The following is a 22,674-nucleotide window of genomic DNA, read 5'->3' as shown; positions in this document are numbered from 1 at the left end:
GACAAGAAGGTAGAGAAACAATACATCACACAAAGCAGCCATAACTATCAGTAAGAGTGTCCATGATTGAGTCTTTGAATGAAGAGATTGAGATAAAACTGTCCAGTTTGAGTGTTTGTTGCAGCTCGTTCCAGTCGCTAGCTGCAGCGAACTGAAAATACGAGCGACCCAGGGATGTGTGTGCTATGGGGACCTTTAACAGAATGTGACTGGCAGAACGGGTGTTGTATGTGGAGGATGAGGGCTGCAGTAGATATCTCAGATGGGGGGAGTGAGGCCTAAGAGGGTTTTATAAATAAGCATCAACCAGTGGGTCTTGCGACTGGAATACAGAGATGACTAGTTTACAGAGGAGTATAGAGTGCAGTGATGTGTCCCATAAGGAGCATTGGTGGCAAATCTGATGGCCGAATGGTAAAGCACATCCAGCCGCTCGAGAGCACCCTTACCTGCCGATCTATAAATTATGTCTCCGTAATCTAGCATGGGTAGGATGGTCATCTGAATCAGGGTTAGTTTGGCAGCTGGGGTGAAAGAGGAGCGATTACGATAGAGGAAACCAAGTCTAGATTTAACTTTAACCTGCATCTTTGATATGTGCTGAGAGAAGGACAGTGTAACCATAGTCCCAAGTACTTGTATGAGGTGACTACCTCAGGCTCTAAACCCTCAGAGGTGGTAATCATACATGTGGAGTGAGTGGCATTCTTCTTACCAAACCACTTTGTTTTGGAAGTGTTCAGAACAAGGTTAAGGGTAGAGAAAGCATGTTGGACACTAAGAAAGCTTTGTTGTAGAGCATTTAACACAAAATCTGGGGAGAGGTCAGTTGAGTATTAGACTGTATCATCTGCATATAAATGGATGAGAGAGCTTCCTACTGCCTGAGCTATGTTGTTTATATACATTGAGAAGTGCATGGAGTCTAGGATTGAGCCTTGGGGTACTCCCTTGGTGACAGGCAGTGGCAGAGACAGCAGATGTTCTGACTTTATACAGTCCATAAAGCGACCAACTCAGGATACTTTTTTCACCCCTTACGTAAGTCTATGTTTGGGTGTGCAAGTTTGTATATTATTATTATTATATGTCACGTTCTGACCTTAGTTCTTTTGATATGTCGTTGTTTTAGTATGGTCAGGGCGTGAGTTGGGTGGGTTGTCTAGGTTAGTTTTTCTATGATTTCCTATTTCTGTGTTTGGCCTGGTATGGTTCTCAATCAGAGGCAGCTGTCAATCGTTGGCCCTGATTGAGAACCATATATAGGGAGCCTGTTTTCTATTGTGTTTCGTGGGTGATTGCTTTCTGTTGTGTGTCTGCACCAGCCAGAACTGTTTTCGGTCGTTTCTCTTTGTTATTTTTGTTATTTCCGTGTTTATTTTAATAAATATGGACACATACCACGCTGCACCTTGGTCCTCACCATCTTCCACCAACAACGGCCGTTACATTATATCCATTATTACTTAAACAAATCTCCAGTAATCGATTATACACACATACAATCTCTCTTTTTTTCATATCTTCACAGAATCCATATATAACATTATAAATCTTAGTTACTCACGTCAACACCACTCCATGTGCATTTCCCAATGACTCTCCGCTGCTACAAAGCCTATTGCAACCATACTCCCCCCAGAACTGCCCGGCTAGTCATTGGAATAATGCGCCACATGTATCTTGTGATATTACTATGATGGGCAGTGATGGACGGAACCCCTAGATAATAATTTATATCCAAATGTATTTTTCAAATTTCAATCAACTTATTATGCAAATTTCAAGCGCTTATTTTTTACAAAATTCTAATTTTCTCATATCACATTCGCACTGTACTGTTAGAAAAAAACACTCACCAATTAGTTGTTTTCTATAATATTTTTGTTATAACATGCAGGAATATTGTCTAGTTTCTATCTCGAGATTAGTTCCTGGGAAACCGTAACTCATACATTTACATCTTATTATTATTACTTACCCATGGCATTACCTCTTTAAATACTTATGTTACACACTACTGATTTCACTAGTGATGGACTGTTCCCCTTCAGGACCACATACCCAAGGCTTTTAATCAGTCACTAGGTTCACTAGTCATAGAGTTCTCATGGAACTTCCACACCCTAGTCTTTCACCTAGGCCTAATTTCGCTAGTCACAAATCTCTAAAAGAACATGTCCATCCTAGGCTTTCAGTTAGTTCCCACTAGTGTCACTGGTCATAACATTCCTTATTCAAAGGACATCACATCCCAGGCTTTTAACCAGTACCTACCAAATCAAATCAAATTTTATTTGTCACATACACATGGTTAGCAGATGTTAATGCGAGTGTAGCGAAATGCTTGTGCTTCTAGTTCCGACAATGCAGTAATAACCAACGAGTAATCTAGCTAACAATTCCAAAACTACTACCTTATACACACAAGTGTAAAGGGATAAAGAATATGTACATAAAGATATATGAATGAGTGATGGTACAGAGCGGTATAGGCAAGATGCAGTAGATGGTATCGAGTACAGTATATACATATGAGATGAGTATGTAAACAAAGTGGCATAGTTTAAAGTGGCTTAATACATGTATTACATAAAGATGCAGTAGATGATATAGAGTACAGTATATACGTATACATATGAGATAAATAATGTAGGGTATGTAAACATTATATTAAGTAGCATTGTTTAAAGTGGCTAGTGATATATTTTACATCAATTCCCATCAATTCCCATTATTAAAGTGGCTGGAGTTGAGTCAGTGTGTTGGCAGCAGCCACTCAATGTTAGTGGTGGCTGTTTAACAGTCTGATGGCCTTGAGATAGAAGCTGTTTTTCAGTCTCTCGGTCCCAGCTTTGATGCACCTGTATTGACCTCGCCTTCTGGATGATAGCGGGGTGAACAGGCAGTGGCTCGGGTGGTTGTTGTCCTTGATGATCTTTATGGCCTTCCTGTGACATCGGGTGGTGTAGGTGTCCTGGAGGGCAGGTAGTTTGCCCCCGGTGATGCGTTGTGCAGACCTCACTACCCTCTGGAGAGCCTTACGGTTGTGGGCGGAGCAGTTGCCGTACCAGGCGGTGATACAGCCCGACAGGATGCTCTCGATTGTGCATCTGTAGAAGTTTGTGAGTGCTTTTGGTGACAAACCGAATTTCTTCAGCCTCCTGAGGTTGAAGAGGCGCTGCTGCGCCTTCTTCACGATGTTGTCTGTGTGGGTGGACCAATTCAGTTTGTCTGTGATGTGTACGCCGAGGAACTTACCTTACTACCCTCTCCACTACTGTTCCATCGATGTGGATAGGGGGGTGTTCCCTCTGCTGTTTCCTGAAGTCCACAATCATCTCCTTAGTTTTGTTGATGTTGAGTGTGAGGTTATTTTCCCGACACCATACTCCGAGGGCCCTCACCTCCTCCCTGTAGGCCGTCTCGTCGTTGTTGGTAATCAAGCCTACCACTGTTGTGTCGTCCGCAAACTTGATGATTGAGTTGGAGGCGTGAGTTGCCACGCAGTCGTGGGTGAACAGGGAGTACAGGAGAGGGCTCAGAACGCACCCTTGTGGGGCCCCAGTGTTGAGGATCAGCGGGGTGGAGATGTTGTTACCTACCCTCACCACCTGGGGGCGGCCCGTCAGGAAGTCCAGTACCCAGTTGCACAGGGCGGGGTCGAGACCCAGGGTCCCGAGCTTGATGACGAGTTTGGAGGGTACTATGGTGTTAAATGCTGAGCTGTAGTCGATGAACAGCATTCTCACATAGGTATTCCTCTTGTCCAGATGGGTTAGGGCAGTGTGCAGTGTGGTTGAGATTGCATCGTCTGTGGACCTATTTGGGCGGTAAGCAAATTGGAGTGGGTCTAGGGTGTCAGGTAGGGTGGAGGTGTCATTGTTGTTCTTTTTACAGAACCCCACCACCTAGTCTTTTGATCTGGTAGAGACCCCATGGGACTTACTTAATCATTGTTTCCAAGAAACTTCAGTCTCACCGTTTATTTAACTATGTTCGAGATCCCGTATTTACCCACCAACTCTCTCCTCTTGGATCTTAGGCAGGTCCCAGCTGAGTGTGGGCTTCCCTGAGTCTCCTAATTTAGGTGACTCCTGTGCACAGTTTAACCCAGGTCCTCAGGAGCCAGTCAGCAGGTGAAGGTTGGGATCCCATCCTCATCGCCAAGAATGAGACGCAGATCTGAAAGAAAGACGAACGAGGCTCAGTGGCGGTAATGCACCTAATTTTTTAAAAGTTGCCAATCGCTATATAAAGTCAAGAGAAGAAAAAGCCTGGAAGGAGGAGAGGTGACCAGAAACGATTCGGTTGACTGTTTTAAGTGTGGATTAATTGGCGGAGTAAAGGACCTTGTGCATTTCAGGTAAAATAACAACTCAATGTTTATATCCCAGGAAAAATTAGCTAGCAACAGCAAGCTAGCTAAATATGACAAATTAGCTAGCAAGTGCAAGCTAGCTAGCTAAATTGCCATTAATGTCTAATGCTTTCAGAGTTTGTTTTGATATTTTAACCTGCGTGTCGAGATCGCGTTTGCTGTGGTGGGGACAAAATACATTTTGGCACGATGGCAAAAAAAATTGCGCAAGCAGTGTGGGTGCAATAATTGAATAACAGGGATTTCTAAATTGTCCGGTTTGGTCAGCATGTTAGACAGTGCTACAGGGAGACAGGATGGACAGCTGATCATCCTCGCAGTGGCAGACCACATGTAACAACACCTGCACAGGATCTGTACATCCGAACATCACACCTGCGGGACAGGTACAGGACTGCAACAACAACTGCCCAAGTTACACCAGGAATGCACAATCCCTCCATCAGTGCTCAGACACTCCGCAATAGGCAGAGAGAGGCTGGACTGAGGGCTTGTAGGCTTGTTGTAGGCAGGTCCTCACCAAGCATCACCGGCAACAACGTCGCCTATGGGCACAAACCCATCGTCGCTGGACCAGACAGAACTGGCAGAAAGTGCTCTTCCCTGACGTGTTGCGGTTTTGTCTCACCAGGGGTGATGGTTGGATTCGCGCTTATTGTCGAAGGGATGAGCGTTACACCGAGGCCTGTACGGGATCGATTTGGAGGTGGAGGGTTCGTCATGGTCTGGGGCAGTGTGTCACAGCATCATCAGACTGAGCTTTTTGTCATTGCAGGCAGTTCAACGCTGTGCGTTACAGGGAAGACATCCTCCTCCCTCATGTGGTACTCTTCCTGCAGGCTCATCCTGACATGACCCTCCAGCATGACAATGCCACCAGCCATACTGCTCGTTCTGTGCGTGATTTCCTGCAAGACAGGAATGCCAGTGTTCTGCCATGGCCAGTGAAGAGCCCAGATCTCAATCCCATTGAGCATGTCTGGGACCTGTTGGATTGGAGGGTGAGGGCTAGGGCCATTCCCCCCAGAAATATCAGGGAACTGCCTTGGTGGAAGAGTGGGGTAACATCTCACAGCAAGTACTGGCAAATCTGGTGCAGTCCATAAGGAAGAGATGCACTGCAGTCCTTAATGCAGCTGGTGGCGGCACCAGATACTGACTGTTACGATTTCCCTATAAATAATCTTATTTACATGACACATCTGAAATCAGGCTACCTGATGTGATTTTGATAAATGCACAAAATCGCCAATTACAATAAATGCTCTACCACAGTGACCATATTATTTTGGGGAAGCCTATTTGATTTTATGTTCAGACATTCACTCTGGAAATTCCTTTGGTCTCTACTGAGTTAGGTAAATCAGCATTCTTGTACTGTTCCACAAATAAATCTTAAAATTGTTCTTAAATTTGATGTTTTGGTCTCTCTAGGGCAGGTATTCGCACTTTTTTTTCTTCCCTAACTGTTTTTTTCTTCACATTTTCAAACAGTACATTTATATTTTCCAACCGGGCTATACATTTGGGTGACGTTTTTTCTTTATTTTTTCGCCTAAGTAGCCTCGTCTCACTACCAAAAATAAAATGAAACCTTCTAGTGTTCAGCGAAATAACAATACAATGTCAAGCCTCGTCAAATAATTAACATCCAATAACATTAACCGTTGCTCTCTCGCGGGAATTCCACTAACGGTCCGTATGTAGCCAAACGTAGCTGCTGCTCATTCCATTTGCTCGAAAATTGATAAATGTTTTTTTTTAAAGCCCATAGAGACACATACCAGCTCTACTGGTAGTACTGCTACTACCAGCAGTACTCCACCTGCATTTGTCAACGAAATAAGTTGTTCTGCTTCCACGAGCACATCCAATGCTAGCATCAGTAATTCTACATTTGTTGTTAGCCCAGCTAGCATGGACACTGACAGTTGTGAATCTGATGCAGCCGAAAAGCTACTGCCCCCTTACCCGGGAAAGCACTGAACAACAGACAGGGACGTTGGACCATCGAAGAGGCGCAAATATGATGAAAGCTACATTGATTTGGGGTTCACTTATATTGGGAGTAGTGCCTTTCCTCAGCCACAGTGTGTTATATGTGCAAAAGGACTATCTCACAACTGGAAACCTTCACTTTTGCGCAGATATTTAGAAACAAAACATGCCAATTTGAAGAATAAGCCAATCGTTTTTTGAGGGGGAATTATAAGACGACTTTCGAGTTGTAAGACATATATATAAAAGCAACAGATACCATTAATAAGAAAGGGCTAAAAGTGTCTTATATGGTGAGCTACCGAGTGGCTAGGACATGCAAGCCCCATACTATTGTGGAGTACTTCGTTCTTCCTGCTGCCGCGGATATGGCTGGGACAATGCTGGGGGAAAAGGCCAAAAAAAACTATACAGACAATGTCTTCATCAAACAACACTGTTTCACAACACATCAGTGAGATGTTTTGAAACAATTACTGCTTTGCATACAAGCCAGTGAATTCTATGCATTACAGCGGAATGAGTCAACAGATGTGGCTGGCACAGCTCCTGGTATATGTCTGTTATGTTTATGGGGTGTCAATTAAGGAACACATCCTCTTCTGAAACCACTGGAAACCAGGACAACAAATGTTTTAAGTACTGGACAGCTTTGTGACATCAAATGGACTTTGGAGATGTCAAGATGTGTTGGTATCTGTACTGATGGCGCAAACGCCATGACAGGGAAACATAGTGGAGTGGTAACAAGCAGTTGCTCCTGACGCCACTTGTGTACACTGCAACATCCACCGAGAGGCTCTTGCTGCCAAGAGAATGCCTGACAGCTTGAAAGAAGTTTTGGACATTAAAGTGAAAATGGTTAACTTTGTGAAAGCAAGGCCCCTGAACTCTCGTGTATTTTCTGCACTATGCAATGATATGGGCAGCGACCATGTAAGGCTTTTACAACATACAGAAAGAAGCTGGTTATCAAGGGGCAAAGTATTGACACGTTTTTTTTTTAAATTGAGAGACAAGCTTAAAGTTTTCTTTACTGTCCATAATTTTTACTTGTCTAACTGCTTGCATGATGATGAGTTTCTCACACGACTGGCCTATCTGGGTGATGTTTTTTCTCGCCTGAATGATCTGAATCTAGGATTCAGCAACTATATTCAATGTGCGGGACAAAATTGAGGCTATGATTAAGAAGTTAGAGCTCTTTGTCTGCATTAACAAGGACAACACACAGGTCTTTACATCATTGTATGATTTTTTTGTGTGCAAATTAACTCAAGCTTACGGACAATGTCAAATGTGATATGGCGAAGCACCTGAGTGAGTTGGGTGTGTAATTATGCAGGTACTTTCCCGAAACGGATGACACAAACAACTGGATTCATTATCACTTTCATGCTGTGCCTCAAGTACACTTACCGATATCTGAACAAGAGAGCCTCATCAACATTGCAACAAGTGGTTCTGTGAAAATGTAATTTAATCAGAAGCCACTGCCAGATTTCTGGATTGGGCTGCGCTCAGAGTATCCTGCCTGGGCAAAACGCGCTGTTAAGACACTGATGCCCTTTGCGACCACGAACCTATGTGAGTGGATTCTCGCCCGGCCCTCACTAGCATGAAAGCTAAATACAAGGCACAGACTGTGTGTGGAAAATGATTTTTGACTGAGACTCTCCAATACAACCCAACATTGCAGAGTTCTGTGCATCCTTTCAAGCATACCATTCTCATTAACCTGTGGTGAGTTATTCACAATTTTCAATGAACAAATAAGGATTTATATGTAAGATGGTTAAACAAAGACCAAAATGATTGATTATTATTATTTGTGCTCTGGTCCTGGAAGAGCTCTTTGTTACTTCCCACGAGCCAGTTTGTGACAACAACAAAAAAATCACACTCATTCTTATGTTTAATCAATGTATAGTATAGTGTGTTTGTGGCAGGCTTACAATGATGGCAAAAAACAACATTTTAGAGTGCGCTGACCCTGGTGCTAGAGGGGGTAAGCTGCTGTAGGTTGAATGTTTGAATGGGTACAGGACTATAAAAAGTTTGGGAACCACTGCTCTAGGGCAGTTAGGAAAGCTGACTGAGGACCTTATTACTGATGAATGTGTTTGTTTTTTTGGCCGTTTCTTTTTTTATGTTTGTATTTTGATGTCTGGTAGTTTCTGAAATAAAGGTTAAATAAAAAGATAGGGCCAAGTAGTGGAATAGTAGGGAGGTTTTAATGGGTGAAGGGTTAGTTCGTAGGGCATTTTTTCTTCCCTTTATCCTCCCATTTTAATTTCACAAACTAATGAATTCACACTCCAGAACAGTAAGACACAGCCCACACGGTGGGTGGCGGCATGCACCGCTAACGAATGTTTGGGGACCGCCATAATACCATAGAATATTGACGTGCTGACGTAAATGATAAGCCGAAATTCAACATGGCCGATAACAAGTGAAAGAAAACCACATCTGGACAAATGTATCCAATATATCAGTAATATACTTCACTTTGAGAGTCGTTTGAAAAAATATATTATATATAGCTAATGTGGTTGATTTGTGTTTTTCAATAGTTTAGGTACTCGTGACACAATTGTTTGGTCATTAGCTAGTTTACATTTTTCGAATAGCTAGCAACTACAACGCTGACGGGGCTAACGGTAGCTAGCCTCCAACAAGTCTGCGTTTTTTTTTCGCCGCGAGGACGTGCTAGCTCGCTGGGAGACCGACAAGTGTCGCTCCACGTTTTTAATTAGATGGCTTCGTATGCTAGCGCATTTGCTTCTAAGTTTTTTGCTTAGTTTGGGGGTTCGGGTGGAGTCTGTCACCGATAGCAAGTAGCTAGCCGGCGTTAGTTTGTGTTGACACAAAACGACCAGAGAGCACACCACTAGTTGCAGAAAGGACTAAAGGAACTGAGCCCTTCTACGTGAAAAAAAGCTAACATGGATCCGAAGCGTGGATACAACAGAAGACATCAAAACAGCAGCGATTCGAGCAGTAACAGCCCGGGGTCGCCAGCTAGTCCTGCACCGGGAGTCAGCAAAGCAGCAGCGGCCAATACATTTGCCAATGATGGAAGCTTTATGGAGATGTTCAAGAAAAAAATGGAGGAAGAAAAAAGGAAAAAAGAAATGGACCAAGGATGCGGTGATAAAAGTACTGCTGACGAAGGACAGTCGACACAGGAAAAGAAGACTCCGAGTGTGACCAGCTTTGTAAGGGGTTTGGCAGTTGTTAACTAGAGATTGTAGCCAATGGCAGTGTCTCAATTAACAAATGACAAACATTCGTTTTTTTATCCACCACACACAGCTCACGTTAGTGAATAGTTACATCACAATAGAGGGATACATTCACACGTGAAGAGGTGCACTGCAGTGTCACCAACAAGTAACCTGAGATCCACATCAGGTCTAGACATTGGAAAGCATTCATTAGCAACGCAAGACTTCAGGAATGTTTCCCGTGATAACATAGGCTTGTTCTGTGTTCTCTCGTCTTGTGTAGTCTCCATTGGCAGTCCACCCACAAGGGCTCGTATAACGGTTTCAGTCTTCTATCCCCTAACCCAGGTGGGGAAGCGCAGAGGTGGCTCTAAATTGGCCCTCAAGACTGGCATGGTTGCGAAGAAACAGAAAGTAGATCCTGAGGTTCAAGAAATATTTTTCCCAGATCGTTTTGTCATGACATCGTCTTCATGAAATACCACTTGTGTCCTCTAAGCCATTGTCTAATTATTTATTCTGTTTTCCAGATGGAGGGCAAGGGGGATGCCTGGACAAAATACATGGCAGAGGTGAAAAAGTATAAAGCCCACCAGTGTGGTGATGATGACAAAACCAGGCCCCTGGTCAAATAGACTCTGGAGGACCTTTAGAAAGAAAAACCAACAGGGATTAGGACAGCCATCAATCCTTCTGCATACTGCCAGACTCTTTACAGCTGTAGAAGCGATCACCTATTTAATGTTTAATCTTGTTTTTCCTGTTTTCTTTTTGGGTTTAAATGAATGTCAGCTTGTGTGCTGTATGGGGCCTTAGCATTTTGATGTTGAGTTAAAAAGGCTTTGGGATTGTTTTGGAGTACATTACTGGTCCTGCTTGATTATTTAAGGGTTATGCTGTCAGGATTGTAGCTCCTGGATTAAGTCATGAGTCATTTTCTGAATTTGCGATATGGCATTTGATGTCAGCTAAATTATAAGCACCGCCCATTGACCTGTATGTGTTGGCTTTGTCTGGACCCAGAACCCTAAAGAACCTTTGTGCTGTTTCAACCTCAGTCTGGTGGAGGCACAGAAAGTTGTGCAGCCTTGTGTTGATTCGTTTGACCTTTTGAGCTGCTTTGGACAAGCAACTGTCAGGTAGTGTCTCCGGTTTGTTACCCATCAAATAAACTTTTGATTAATCAGACTCCAGGTAGCATGGTAAAGTGTTTCTTTGCAATGCTGACCATTTGTGGATTTTAAGAGCCAATATTGAGACTGGAGGGGGTTAGTTCAACCCACTCTGATATACTTTAACTTTTCACTATGTGGATGTTATTGGCTTGTTTTCCATTTTTATGGTGTGTAGTACTTCATGACAGCGAGTGAAGGCACAAGACAGGAGGGAATGGAAGTACCCATGCTGATGACCATAGAAAGTCACCGATATACCATATTGTTATAATCCTGCATAGTTCATGGCTTGTTTTATTGAATTTGGTGGAGTTATGTACAGCAAAAAAAAATACAGCTCCGGTCCCTAAATTCAACAACATTCGCATTTAGTATCATTTCTTACAGGTCTAGATAATTACATCGAAAAAGCACCACCAAATAGACACACTAACTCAGGTATCAGAGAGGGAGGGTTACAAATTTGCACACTGATGCTAAATAGTGCATTCACACACACAAACCAACAAGCAGACATTCATTCATTCATTCTCCCTCCCTGACCACAGTGATAAAGGTCTGTTCTGTAAACATGACAAAAACAAACTTGTCATTAAGCCTTACAATTTACAATATTAACACAATTATCAAATTGCTGTTTAAAAAAAACAAGTAACAGCCGGAATATTATCGAGAGGGTCCAATTCCCTATTTCAGGCCCATCCTGTGTTTGGGCAGCTTCTGTTAGTCATTCAAAGTCATCCTTGTTCCTGATTTATCCTGATAGCTGTCATATCATAGTGGATGTCCTCAGTGTTCCAAACAGGCGTGGTCAAAGAGACTTCCTCTTCACATCCCCTCCTTGAGTTTGATTGACATCTGGACAGGAAGAGTAGAGTTCTTGAAATATTGATAGGAAACAAAAACATATTTAAACATAACACAAATGACAACCACCGACATGACGAAAGCGACAGGCATGCACAGAGACTACGGAGGGTCAGGCAGGGAAGATGTCTTTTCTTCTTGGGGACATTTGAAGTGACAGCGGGCTGAGAGGAGAGAGCAGGGTCACAGGGAAGGGCAGATTTTACCTGAGAAAGCGAGCTGTAAGTGAGGAGGCAGAGCAACCTGAGACCCTGACTGGAGACTCTTTAACAGATCTGAGGAGAGACAGGAGGACATGGGAGGGAGGAGACACACAGGAGAGTGTAGGTCAAGGGAATGGTGAGATAGGAAAGGCAGTGGAGACAAAACAAGAATAGGATACAAGACAGAAGAAACGGGTTTAAAGGAAAAGAGATGAGCCAAATCAAATAGTAAATGGATGTAAGATCACAGGAGATTAATGGAAGAATAACATTTTAAAGAAGAGGCAGAGTGAGAAGGGGAGAAATGAGGGAAGAACCAAAGAAACAATATGGGAGAATGTCAGACAATGGAGAAAAACATTGCAGGCTTCCAGACACAGCATGGGGATTTAACACAATGGTCCAACAACATAAAATACACAAACAAACTATACACATACCCAGACATCAACATACACACAGACTAGACAAAAGCAACCCCATCTCGATCAGCTGTTCTACATTCAACTTCTGCTACGTTACAGCCTTATTCTAAAATTGATTAAATCACCCCCCTTATGATTAAAAAATACCGGTTTTTAGAAATGTTTGCACAAAAAAAACTGAAACGTCACATTTAAATAAGTATTCAGACCAGTTACTAGTTTTCTTGGGTATGACGCTACAGTCGGAGGTCCTGAGCGCTCTGGAGTAGGTTTTTATCAAGGATCTCTCTGTACTTTGCTTTATGTGCCTTTTGGCATACTCCAAGTGGGCTGTCGTGCTTTTTACTGAGGAGTGGCTTCCGTCTGGGCACTCTATCATAAAGACCTGATTGGTGGAATGCTGCAGAGATGGTTGTCCTTCTGGAAGGTTCTCCCATATCCACAAAGCAACTCTGGAGCTCTATCAGTGACCATCGGGTTCTTGGTCACCTCCCCGACCAAGGCCCTTCTCCCCCGATTGCTCAGTCTGGCTGGGCAGCCGGCTCTAGGAAGGGTCTTGGTGGTTCCAAACTTCTTACGTTTAAGAATGATGGAGGTCACTGTGTTCTTGGGGACTTTCAATGCTGCAGACTTTTGGTAGCCTTCCCCAGATCTGTGCCTCAAAACAATTACAAACAATTCCTTCGACTTCATGGCTTGGTTTTGGCTCTGACATGCACTGTCAACTGTGGGACCTTATATAGACAGGTTGGTGCCTTTCCAAATCATTTCCAATCAATTGAATTTACCACAGGTGGGCTCCAATCAAGTTGTATAAACATCTAGGATAATTACAGGGAAACAGGATGCACCTGAGATCAATTGAGTCTCATAGCAAAGGGCCTGAATACTTAAGTTAGTTTTTTATTTTTAATACATTTACAAACATTTCTAAAAACCTGTTTTCATTATGGGGTATTGTGTGTAGATTAAGGCTGTAATCTAACAAAATGTGGGAAAATTAGGGAGTCAATACTTCCCAAAAGCACTGTACATTTTTTATTTTTTTCTTGTTTCTGTGGACTGGCTGTGTCACTCACTCTGGGTCAGGGAGAATGCTGAGCTGTTGCTGGTTGAGGAGCCGCTGGCCCCGGTACTGGAGCCAGCTGTGCCCCCTAATGGGGGCAGGTTTAAGAGTGAAGGAAACTGGAAGGGCAGGGAGACGGGAACCAGCCCCCCCAACATCCCAAAGCCCAGTGGGAGAGATGGAGCAGAGCCAAGAAGACTGCTGCTGGCTGAGGACACCTGGAGAACAAAGGCATATAATTAAGCAATAAGGCCAGAGGTGGTGTGGTATATGGCCAATATACCACGGCTACGGGCTCTTCTTACGCACATTAATTTTGAACATTTGCTGCACCATGACCTTGTCCCACCCAGCTACCATCTCTTACTTACCTGTGGCAACTGAGAAGAGACAGACTGTGTGGAGACAGATTTAATAGGCTTAGCCCCCTGAATGGTTCCACCTGCCAGCCTTTGTCGCTGATTGGCCGAGGTTGTGGTAAGGGAGGGACTGGATCCCAAATGCTTGCTGATGGATGAGGTGTTGGTAAGGCTGGTGTTGGCGCTGCTGCTGATGATCTGAGAGGGGGTCTTCTGCCCTCCTTGAGGGGTGTAGCTGCCCTGGACCAGTTTGGCTGGCCCTCCCGGAGCACCTGAGAAAGGTGGGCGGAACCCTGCTGGGCTTTTGGAGGAGTACTGGTGCATACTGGAAGCTGCCTGAGGCCTGGTATTGGGGGAGGGTGAGAAGGTGGTGGGCGTTAAGGGGTTGGGGAGGCGAGGGGTGAGTTTGATGATGGGCGAGGTGCTGCTGTGGGAGGACTTGGTGAGAGTGGCCTGCATGGGGGTGATGAAGTTGGACTGCTGCTGAGCTTGGGCTCCTGAGAGAGAGTGGGGGAGAGGGGGAGGGGAGAGAGGTGTCACCGCTGTTGGCTTTAGTATTATTGCTGCCAAAGCCCTTCTGATTGGGGGGCGGCCGCGGCTTAGGCTGGGAGTGAGAGCCGGGAGCGTTGGCTTTACTCAGGGCCGTCCCAGCAAGCCTCTGAGTGCTCAGCACTGATTGTCTGTGAGCCTGAGCACCTCCACCCTTCATCGACCCCAACCCCTCGCTCCTCGCTGAGGACAGAGAAGGGGAGATGGTGGGAGGCCGAGAGAGAGAGGAGGGGGAGGAGGAGGTAGAGACGTAGAGAGGTGTGTTGGAGCTGGGTGTGTTGATGGTGCTCTTCTTGTGCTTCTGGAGCAGAGGTGAGGCGTGGAGGCAGGACGGGGCAGTCTTGGGCCTATCAGGGGAGGGGGGACTGTCCCCTTGGACCAGGCCCTTGGCTGCATTGCTGAGGAGGGCCAGGGCCTGGGAGATGGAGTCCAGGGCGGGGGCGGTCAGCTCTTCATCCAGGGAGTCCAGCAGACAGATGGTCTCAGCGGGTGACTGGGAGGGCCGGTAGGCCACTGGGGCTGCAGGGGAAGGGGTCGCACCAACTGAGGGGGTGGATCTCTGGACCCAACTACCCTCCTGGATCACCAAACAACATAGGAGATAGAAAGAGCAAACAATTAGTGTGATCTAAATCTATTCAAACAACAATGGTATTGAAATGACAAGCATGCAAGCAATGCATCAGACTGCAAAACAACAACCTTGGGTTTAGACTTGGGAGTAGGAACCATCTTTTTCTTGGCTCTGGATAACAGTGAAATCAAAAGGAAAAATAGTGCATAATTAAGAACACCAGTGTTAACTTATTTTAAAAATCACTATATGTAAGTAAAGTATATCAAACTCACGGATTGCCAGTAAGGTGACAATGAACCATGAGGCTCTCTTTGAATAGTATCCTGAGGAGGAGAGAAACGTGGAGAGATTTTCATTTATTTACCTTTATTTAACTAGGCAAGTCAGTCAAATTCTTATTTACAATGACGGCCTACCAGGGAACAGTGGGTTAACTGCCTCGTTCAGGGGCAGAACGACAGATTTTTACCTGGTCAGCTCATGGATTTAATCCAGCAACCTTTTGGTTACTGGCCCAAAGATCTAACCACTAGGCTACCTGCCGCCCCATGTGGTGTGGGGAAATGCAAACTAGGTTAAATGGTCAAATTGTATACTTTTATGCAAACGCACACACTGACCTGCTCTGCATCCAGCCCTTGGGCCACAGTGGTTTCACCTCAGTCTCCATGAAGGCCTTGAGATAGTCCTCTGGAGACTGGGAGCTCTGGCCCTCCAGCTCATAGCAGCCCAGCTTCACCCTCACCAGGTTACACAGCAACATCCTATAGACCAACATGTTCCACCAACTATGCATTACAATTTCAGCTCCACTGTTGGCGAATGATTCGTTCTTTTTGGACAACTCTTTTTACTGACTCGAGAGTCATGATTCGCTTTTCTGGGTGACTAGTTCATTTTAGTCATTCGTTTGACTTGCTGGCTGCATTTAATTCTAAAGCAGGATTAATACACACTCCTCTGTCACTCCGGAGATGTGCTCCGACCAACAACTGTTCGTCATATGAGTGCAGGTAAAATAGATCATGCTGCAGGCAGCATAGAAAATAAAAAAGATGTTTAGAACTAATAAACGATTGCATGGTGCAAGAATGAATGCTATGATGGACACAGCTTTGTAGAACCAAAAGATACACAGCTTCTGCTCAACAAACTTGAATCATTGTGAACTGCAAACGATATTGTGCTTATCACCCTCACACCACTCAAGCAATGCATTCCGCCAAGAGTCGTTCACAATCGTGTCCGGTTGCGGCCACAACTAGACTGTTTCAAATGTACCAAGAAATAATCGTATTTGTATGCCTAGCAATCAACAAATATACATTTTTTAAAGCACCATTTTACAAGTCTGTCACAAACGACATCTCCAATAAGCCCCTTACGGTGAACGACCTATGAACGAGAGGCTTGTAGAATTATGACTATTTCTAGTTTTTAGTTATCGTTCACTGGGGTCCTGCATGCTCTGGGCATTACTGACTCAAATGAACAAAATGAGTCAAAAGATTAATTCATTTGACTGAATGAGTCGAAAAGATCGGAGTCAGTATAAAGAGCCGAACGTCCCATCACTACACTAAACCAAAACACCTGTATAACATAATTGTATGACGTTAAATTCACAAATGAGAGCTCACCTGAGCTTCTCATCCCAGACAAACTTCTTGCGAGGTCCCATCACTCTCTTCCCAGGCTTCTCCTCATCCTCCTCTTCTGATCCGTTCTTTTCCCCCTCTTCTGAATGCTGTCTGTAAATACACAACCCAGAGAGAATATTGGACGAGGAGTGGAAAAATAGACAGCAAGGGACAAAAGGAGAGGTATGAGAGGAAATAAGAGGTGAACAGAATGCAGGAGAAGAAAGGAGAAGGCCTTACTTGGCCACTTTGGCGATGCAGTCCATGTTGTATCTGGCAATCTGCTCTGGCATCACGCTGCACACTGCCAGCTTCAGCTTCAGTAGTGGGGCACGCAGACGGTCATCCTGGATGACAGAAGATGGAAAAGGTTACAATCACGCACACCAGATGACTCACGCCACACACTCCGTTAACAAACAATCTACAATTAGATAGAAGACAACAGGCATATTATGTGCACACATTTTAGTGCATACACACACACCTGGATATTGAGGCTGAGTTTCTTTAGGCGTTTGAGCAGAGCCTCCTTGTTGCAGGGCACAAAGGCCTCGAGATGGGAGTAGACTGAAGAGCGCACTGCTGCCGGCTGCTCCTGGACCTGCAACTCAATACTGACCAACACACAGAGGAAGAGGGTTAGACATTAAGATAAACACTGACTAACACATGCAGAGAGATGGTCAGGGAAGGAAAGACGGTTTGTTCTGTTGTAAAGAGCTCAGAGCAGAGACTCACTCTAGTAGGATGTTGTTCATGTCCAGCGTGAAGAACTTTTTCCTGCCCTCTTGATCAAACTGATGAGAAGCCTGTTCGTTGGAGAATAATTCAATTTCAGAAATTCTCTAAAACAAAACTATATTATGCTCAAATGGACACTGAAATGTAATGCAAATCAATCAATCACCTGACGTTTCACTCCTCTAAGCCTCACATTGTCGTCTAAGCCTTTCTTTTTGACTCCCTTTGTTACAGTACCTCTCGCTCTTGGCCTCCTCTCCTCCCTGCCTCCACTACCTTTCTCTCCTCTTCCTGATATTCCCCTCTTGCCCTTTCCCTTCACCGTTCTGTCAGAGAGAGTTGGCACTTGTTTTCCCCTCATCATCTCCTTCAAAGAACATCACTGCTCTCTCATTGCCACAGCAACCTCTACTTCTCACTCCTACTTGTGGCCCTGAGAGAATGCATGTGTTACTCTGGTCTCTTTATGGAAGGAAATATCAAAACGGGGGGGGATCAATGCACTCCATGTAATGTGCTTGAACGTTTTCAACGAGCAGTGAGGGCCTTTAAACCCTACAAATCAAATAAAGAAACTGACTTAAGACCTAAAATATCTCCTAATATGAAATATATCTGCAGCTGGATTTGATGGAAGATGTCAGTCACTTACCACTCTGAGGTCCTCAATGCGCTTACTGAGAGGGGCAGGCAGTCCATTAGGCAGAGGAGGAGGGGGCAGGAGACCTCCTTGTGCCCCCTGGACCCTACCCTGGACCCTACCCGGAGCACCGTTCTCCCCCTGCGCAGGGCTGGAGGGCTGAGGAGAGTCCAGCAGCCCAAAGTCCAAGTCGCCCATCATGTCCTGCAGCATGTCGTTGCTATTGGCTGAGCCCAGCAGTGACATCATGGCAGGGTCGTTGGCCAGGTCAGCCATACTGATGTCGTTGGGTTTAGGGTGGGCGTTGAGCAGGGCACGGTTGGCGTTGTGCTGGCTACGGGGCAGGCCGGGGTTCTTCTTGCGGTTCTCCTCCTTCTCCCGCGTGAAGCGGCGGAGCATGGCGGCCAGATTCAGAGAGTCCTTCATCAACTTCTTCCGCTTTTTCTTCTCTGGCCGGTGGACATTCAGGCCAGATGCTCTGGAAGATAACATAGGACAGTTGCGTTGCTACATGGAGCTTGTTACAAGCCATAGACATATAGCATAACTACGAAGCACACGGCTCAAGTCAAAGTCAGGCTAGGCTATAAGTTCATACATCATATGAGCTTATACATCAGTTAACTTCAGAAGTGGCACAACAGATGTAGAACATTGCTCACCCTTGCTTTGGCATCCTGATCTTCCTGGGCTTCTTCTCATCCATGTTACTGCCATCTTGCTTTTTCATTCGCTTCTTTATCACACACTCCTCACCATCTTTCAACTTCTAGACAGGAGGAACAAAAACTAAGCTTGTCACATGATATAGAAATAGCGTTTAACACTGAATAACATTTGTTCATATATTGAAAAGGTGTGTGTGTGTAACCCACCTTGAAGTCCTCTCCCTCTGACTCGGAGGCTGCTCTGAACTGCAGGGTGCCAGTGTTGATGTAGAACCCTCCCAGCTTAGTGTTGAGGGAGGCTGGCACCAGCTCATCATACTGAGGGGAAGAAAGTAGCTAAGGGACAATCAACAAGGGGCTATGTATTCTCTGGAAAATAATAAACAACATGGAAGGTGTGTTCGACGACACGCTAGTGGAGTGTAACTAACCTTCCATGGAGTTGCATTATTTTCCGAGTTGATTTTCCCTTTTATACCATGGCTATAATTTAACAAATTTACAGTTAGAAATTCATTCAACATCCACTGAAGTAGCTAGCAAGTTTACTAGATATAGTAGCTACAGTAGTTGCCTTGGTAACCAAACAAACAACTTGCTATTATGAAAATGAAATTCAACAATGCCAATAATGTTCTCAACTCAACTTATGCTTTCAAATGCAGCTCAAACATAACACATGTAAGAATGAACTGTAGCTATTGAATTATACCGTGCTGATATACCATGCATTATAGGGAAATAATGCCCGTCAAGCCAATCAGGAAAGACTATTCAACAATGCCATGTTATAACAAGTTACAAACAGCAGAGAAACTAATAAGCAAGTATGGGGGAGAGGAATGCAATGTGTTAATGAAAAATGATCTATGATACAAGAGATAGGGGCAAAATGCAAATATGTTAAAGCATATGTTGATGCTTGTTTACATGAGTCTGTTCACAAAGGAAGGATTCTGCAGTATATGAGCAGACAGTGGGTACATACAGCCTCAGAGTTATCAATGAATGGGTCAGTCTCATCGTAGCCAAAACCAATGTCGATGAGATCTTGCACCCTGTCCTTCCTCTTCTTTTTCCCTGTATTGGCCTGTGACTAGAGGAAACAAACAATTACAGTTGACTGGGTGAAAATATACAATGCAAATTAAACTAATTCAATCTATTTGATCTACAGTGGGGCAAAAAAGTATTTAGTCAGCCACCAATTGTGCAAGTTCTCCCACTTAAAAAGATGAGAGAAGCCTGTAATTTTCATCATAGGTACACTTCAACTGTGACAGACAAAATGAGAAAAAAAAATCCAGAAAATCACATTGTAGGATTTTTAATGAATTTATTTGCAAATTATGGCAGGAAATAAGTATTTGGTCAATAACAAATGTTTATCTCAATATATACCCTTTGTTGGCAATGACAGAGGTCAAACGTTTTCTGTAAGTCTTCACAAGGTTTTCACACACTGTTGGTGGTATTTTGGCCCATTCCTCCATGCAGATCTCCTCTAGAGCAGTGATGTTTTGGGGCTGTTGCTGGGCAACATGGACTTTCAACTCCCTCCAAAGATTTTCTATGGGGTTGAGATCTGGAGACTGGCTAGGCCACTCCAGGACCTTGAAATGCTTTACGAAGCCACTCCTTCGTTGCCCTGGGCGGTGTGTTTGGGATCATTGTCATGCTGAAAGACCCAGCCCCGTGTCATCTTCAATGCCCTTGCTAATGAAAGGAGGTTTTCACTCAAAATCTCACGATACATGGCCCCATTCATTCTTTCCTTTACACGGATCAGTCATCCTGGTCCCTTTGCAGAAAAACAGCCCCAAAGCATGATGTTTCCACCCCCACACTTCACAGTAGGTATGGTGTTCTTTGGAGGCAACTCAGCATTCTTTGTCCTCCAAACACAACGAGTTGAGTTTTTACCAAAAAGTTATATTTTGGTTTCATCTGACCATATGACATTTTCCCAATCTTCTTCTGGATCATCCAAATGCTGTCTAGCAAACTTCAGACGGGCCTGGACATGTACTGGCTTAAGCAGGGGGACACGTCTGGCACTGCAGGATTTGAGTCCCTGGTGGCGTAGTGTGTTACTGATGGTAGGCTTTGTTACTTTGGTCCCAGCTCTCTGCAGGTCATTCACTAGGTCCCCCCGTGTGGTTCTGGGATTTTTGCTCACCGTTCTTGTGATCATTTTGACCCCACGGGGTGAGATCTTGCGTGGAGCCCCAGATCGAGGGAGATTATCAGTGGTCTTGTATATCTTCCATTTCCTAATAATTGCTCCCACAGTTGATTTATTCAAACCAAGCTGCTTACCTATTGCAGATTCAGTCTTCCCAGCCTGGTGCAGGTGTACAATTTTGTTTCTGGTGTCCTTTGACAGCTCTTTGGTCTTGGCCATAGTGGAGTTTGGAGTGTGACTGTTTGAGGTTGTGGACAGGTGTCTTTTATACTGATTACAAGTTCAAACAGGTGCCATTAATACAGGTAACGAGTGGAGGACAGAGGAGCCTCTTAAAGAAGAAGTTACAGGTCTGTGAGAGCCAGAAATCTTGCTTGTTTGTAGGTGACCAAATACTTATTTTCCACCATAATTTGCAAATAAATTCATTAAAAATCCTACAATATGATTTTCTGGATTTTTTTTCTCATTTTGTCTGTCATAGTTGAAGTGTACCTATGATGAAAATTACAGGCCTCTCTCATCTTTTTAAGTGAGAGAACTTGCACAATTGGTGGCTGACTAAATACTTTTTTGCCCCACTGTATGTGTAGATCTATTTGTTTCCACCACAGAGTAAAGGGACCTACATATTTGCTCTCAAATTTCTTGGCAAGTGCCTCTATTTCTCTTCTCTCCTTCTCGTCATTTGCAAAGGGGTCGTTGGGGTCCAGGGCTGGCGTGAGGCCTTTAGGAGGTCCTGGAGCAGGAGACTTCTTCACCTTCAAGAGACAATCAGGCATGTCAGGAAATGAGAGTCGGTAAAATGGATTCAACTGTGGATTCTTAGTAGCTTAAAATGTCATCTTAAAAGTTGTACCTCCAGCAAGATGGGAAATAGATGTGTCATTACCATATTATATGATTTATATAACTGTAATATAAACATTCATATGAAAATGAGAAAAACGTTATAGCCTACATGAAGTTGGCATGCTTACATCATATCTAAGAATACTGTAGCTACAGTTGGCCAACATCGCTCTTGTTGACAACAGCACCATAGCCTCGAGAGCTTACACTTCAAGCTGCCTACGCGTTCACCGGCCCAGCCTGTTGTGTTATCACTTGTAGCCTTGACTGATTTCACGTCTTTACCTGAGTAGATTGAACAAGTTCACTGTAGTTGAATTCAGCAGATCCCCGTTCGCTGGGTTCGGGCAAGGAGAGGTTCAAGCGCACTGTTACACGTTTTGTTTCCGCTGAATCCCCGTCACCGGATTTCACGACACCGAATGGACTAGCACCAGTACCACCTCCTGGCCTGGTTGCTGCACTTCCACCCCCTCCATCTTCCCCCAAACTGATTTCGGCCTCATCTTCCCGGCGGCGTTTCTTGGATTCCGAAAGCGGTGCATTGTTGTTAAAAGAAGAGATTGTGACAAACGGTACTTTTCTCGGTTCGGCCATTTGATGCTGACCGTCACAGAGTGCCTCGGTACGAACACACAAGGGAGGACGAGACTTCACTGAACTAACGTTACTGTAGCTTTCTATCTAAAATTGGGAATGTTCGACAACTAACGTTAGTTTACCATCTAGCTATAGCAGGTAATAAAATGCCGTAAACCACACAGTGGTATGTTCTGCACCTCCCAGGTTGGCTCCGGGGCCTTTGAATCACAAGGAAGAGTAGTTTTAGTTGTTTCCATTAAAATGTTCGGTAGTTACCGCAAGGAGGCATCTGAAGTAGCCATCTTGACCATTATTATCATTATTCAGTGAGAGTAGTATCTGGGCGTGCGTATGAAAAACGGAAACAGAACAGTCAGGGAGCAGTCTTTGACCAATCATGGGGCGAGAACGCCCTTCAAGAACCGCCCATTTTGCATACTAGCGCGAATATGGGGAATCGATTGTTCCCCGACTCTGGCACGCGGGATGTTTAGACGAGGTTCCTTGAACACTTATCTGGACTGAACGCACCG

General features: G+C 44.4%; 2 protein-coding genes across 2 annotated transcripts; one reads left to right on the top strand and one right to left on the bottom strand.

The window, feature by feature from the left end:
* The first annotated feature begins 8,786 nt into the window (after positions 1 to 8,786).
* LOC115110600 (telomerase RNA component interacting RNase-like) lies at positions 8,787 to 10,797 on the top strand. Its single transcript, XM_029636400.2, has 3 exons — positions 8,787 to 9,600; positions 9,958 to 10,035; positions 10,140 to 10,797. The coding sequence occupies exons 1-3, from the start codon at positions 9,328 to 9,330 to the stop codon at positions 10,242 to 10,244; spliced, it is 456 nt and encodes a 151-aa protein (XP_029492260.1). The 5' UTR covers positions 8,787 to 9,327; the 3' UTR covers positions 10,245 to 10,797.
* Positions 10,798 to 11,060: 263 nt separating this feature from the next.
* LOC115110598 (ubinuclein-2-like) lies at positions 11,061 to 22,489 on the bottom strand. Its single transcript, XM_029636394.2, is given in 18 exon segments — positions 11,061 to 11,642; positions 11,858 to 11,926; positions 13,359 to 13,563; positions 13,717 to 14,208; positions 14,210 to 14,830; positions 14,956 to 14,998; positions 15,103 to 15,153; positions 15,451 to 15,594; positions 16,471 to 16,581; positions 16,711 to 16,817; positions 16,958 to 17,087; positions 17,212 to 17,282; positions 17,867 to 18,332; positions 18,517 to 18,623; positions 18,730 to 18,840; positions 19,511 to 19,618; positions 21,337 to 21,468; positions 21,845 to 22,489. Coding segments are annotated over 18 exon segments (3,327 nt in total). The 5' UTR covers positions 22,157 to 22,489; the 3' UTR covers positions 11,061 to 11,595.
* Positions 22,490 to 22,674: the final 185 nt, after the last annotated feature.

The sequence above is a fragment of the Oncorhynchus nerka genome, linkage group LG21 (genome assembly GCF_034236695.1).
Source record: "Oncorhynchus nerka isolate Pitt River linkage group LG21, Oner_Uvic_2.0, whole genome shotgun sequence".
NCBI classification, from domain to species: Eukaryota; Metazoa; Chordata; class Actinopteri; order Salmoniformes; family Salmonidae; genus Oncorhynchus; species Oncorhynchus nerka.
The sequence above is the reverse complement of the archived record's forward strand: the minus strand, read 5'-3'. Positions and strand labels throughout refer to the sequence as shown.

Coding starts and splice junctions, on each gene's coding strand:
- LOC115110600 (XM_029636400.2), top strand. CDS start 9,328: ATGGATCCGAAGCGTGGATACAACAGAAGACATCAAAACAGCAGCGAT. Junction 9,601..9,957: donor CTCCGAGTGTGACCAGCTTT/GTAAGGGGTTTG, acceptor CCCCTAACCCAG/GTGGGGAAGCGCAGAGGTGG. Junction 10,036..10,139: donor AACAGAAAGTAGATCCTGAG/GTTCAAGAAATA, acceptor TCTGTTTTCCAG/ATGGAGGGCAAGGGGGATGC.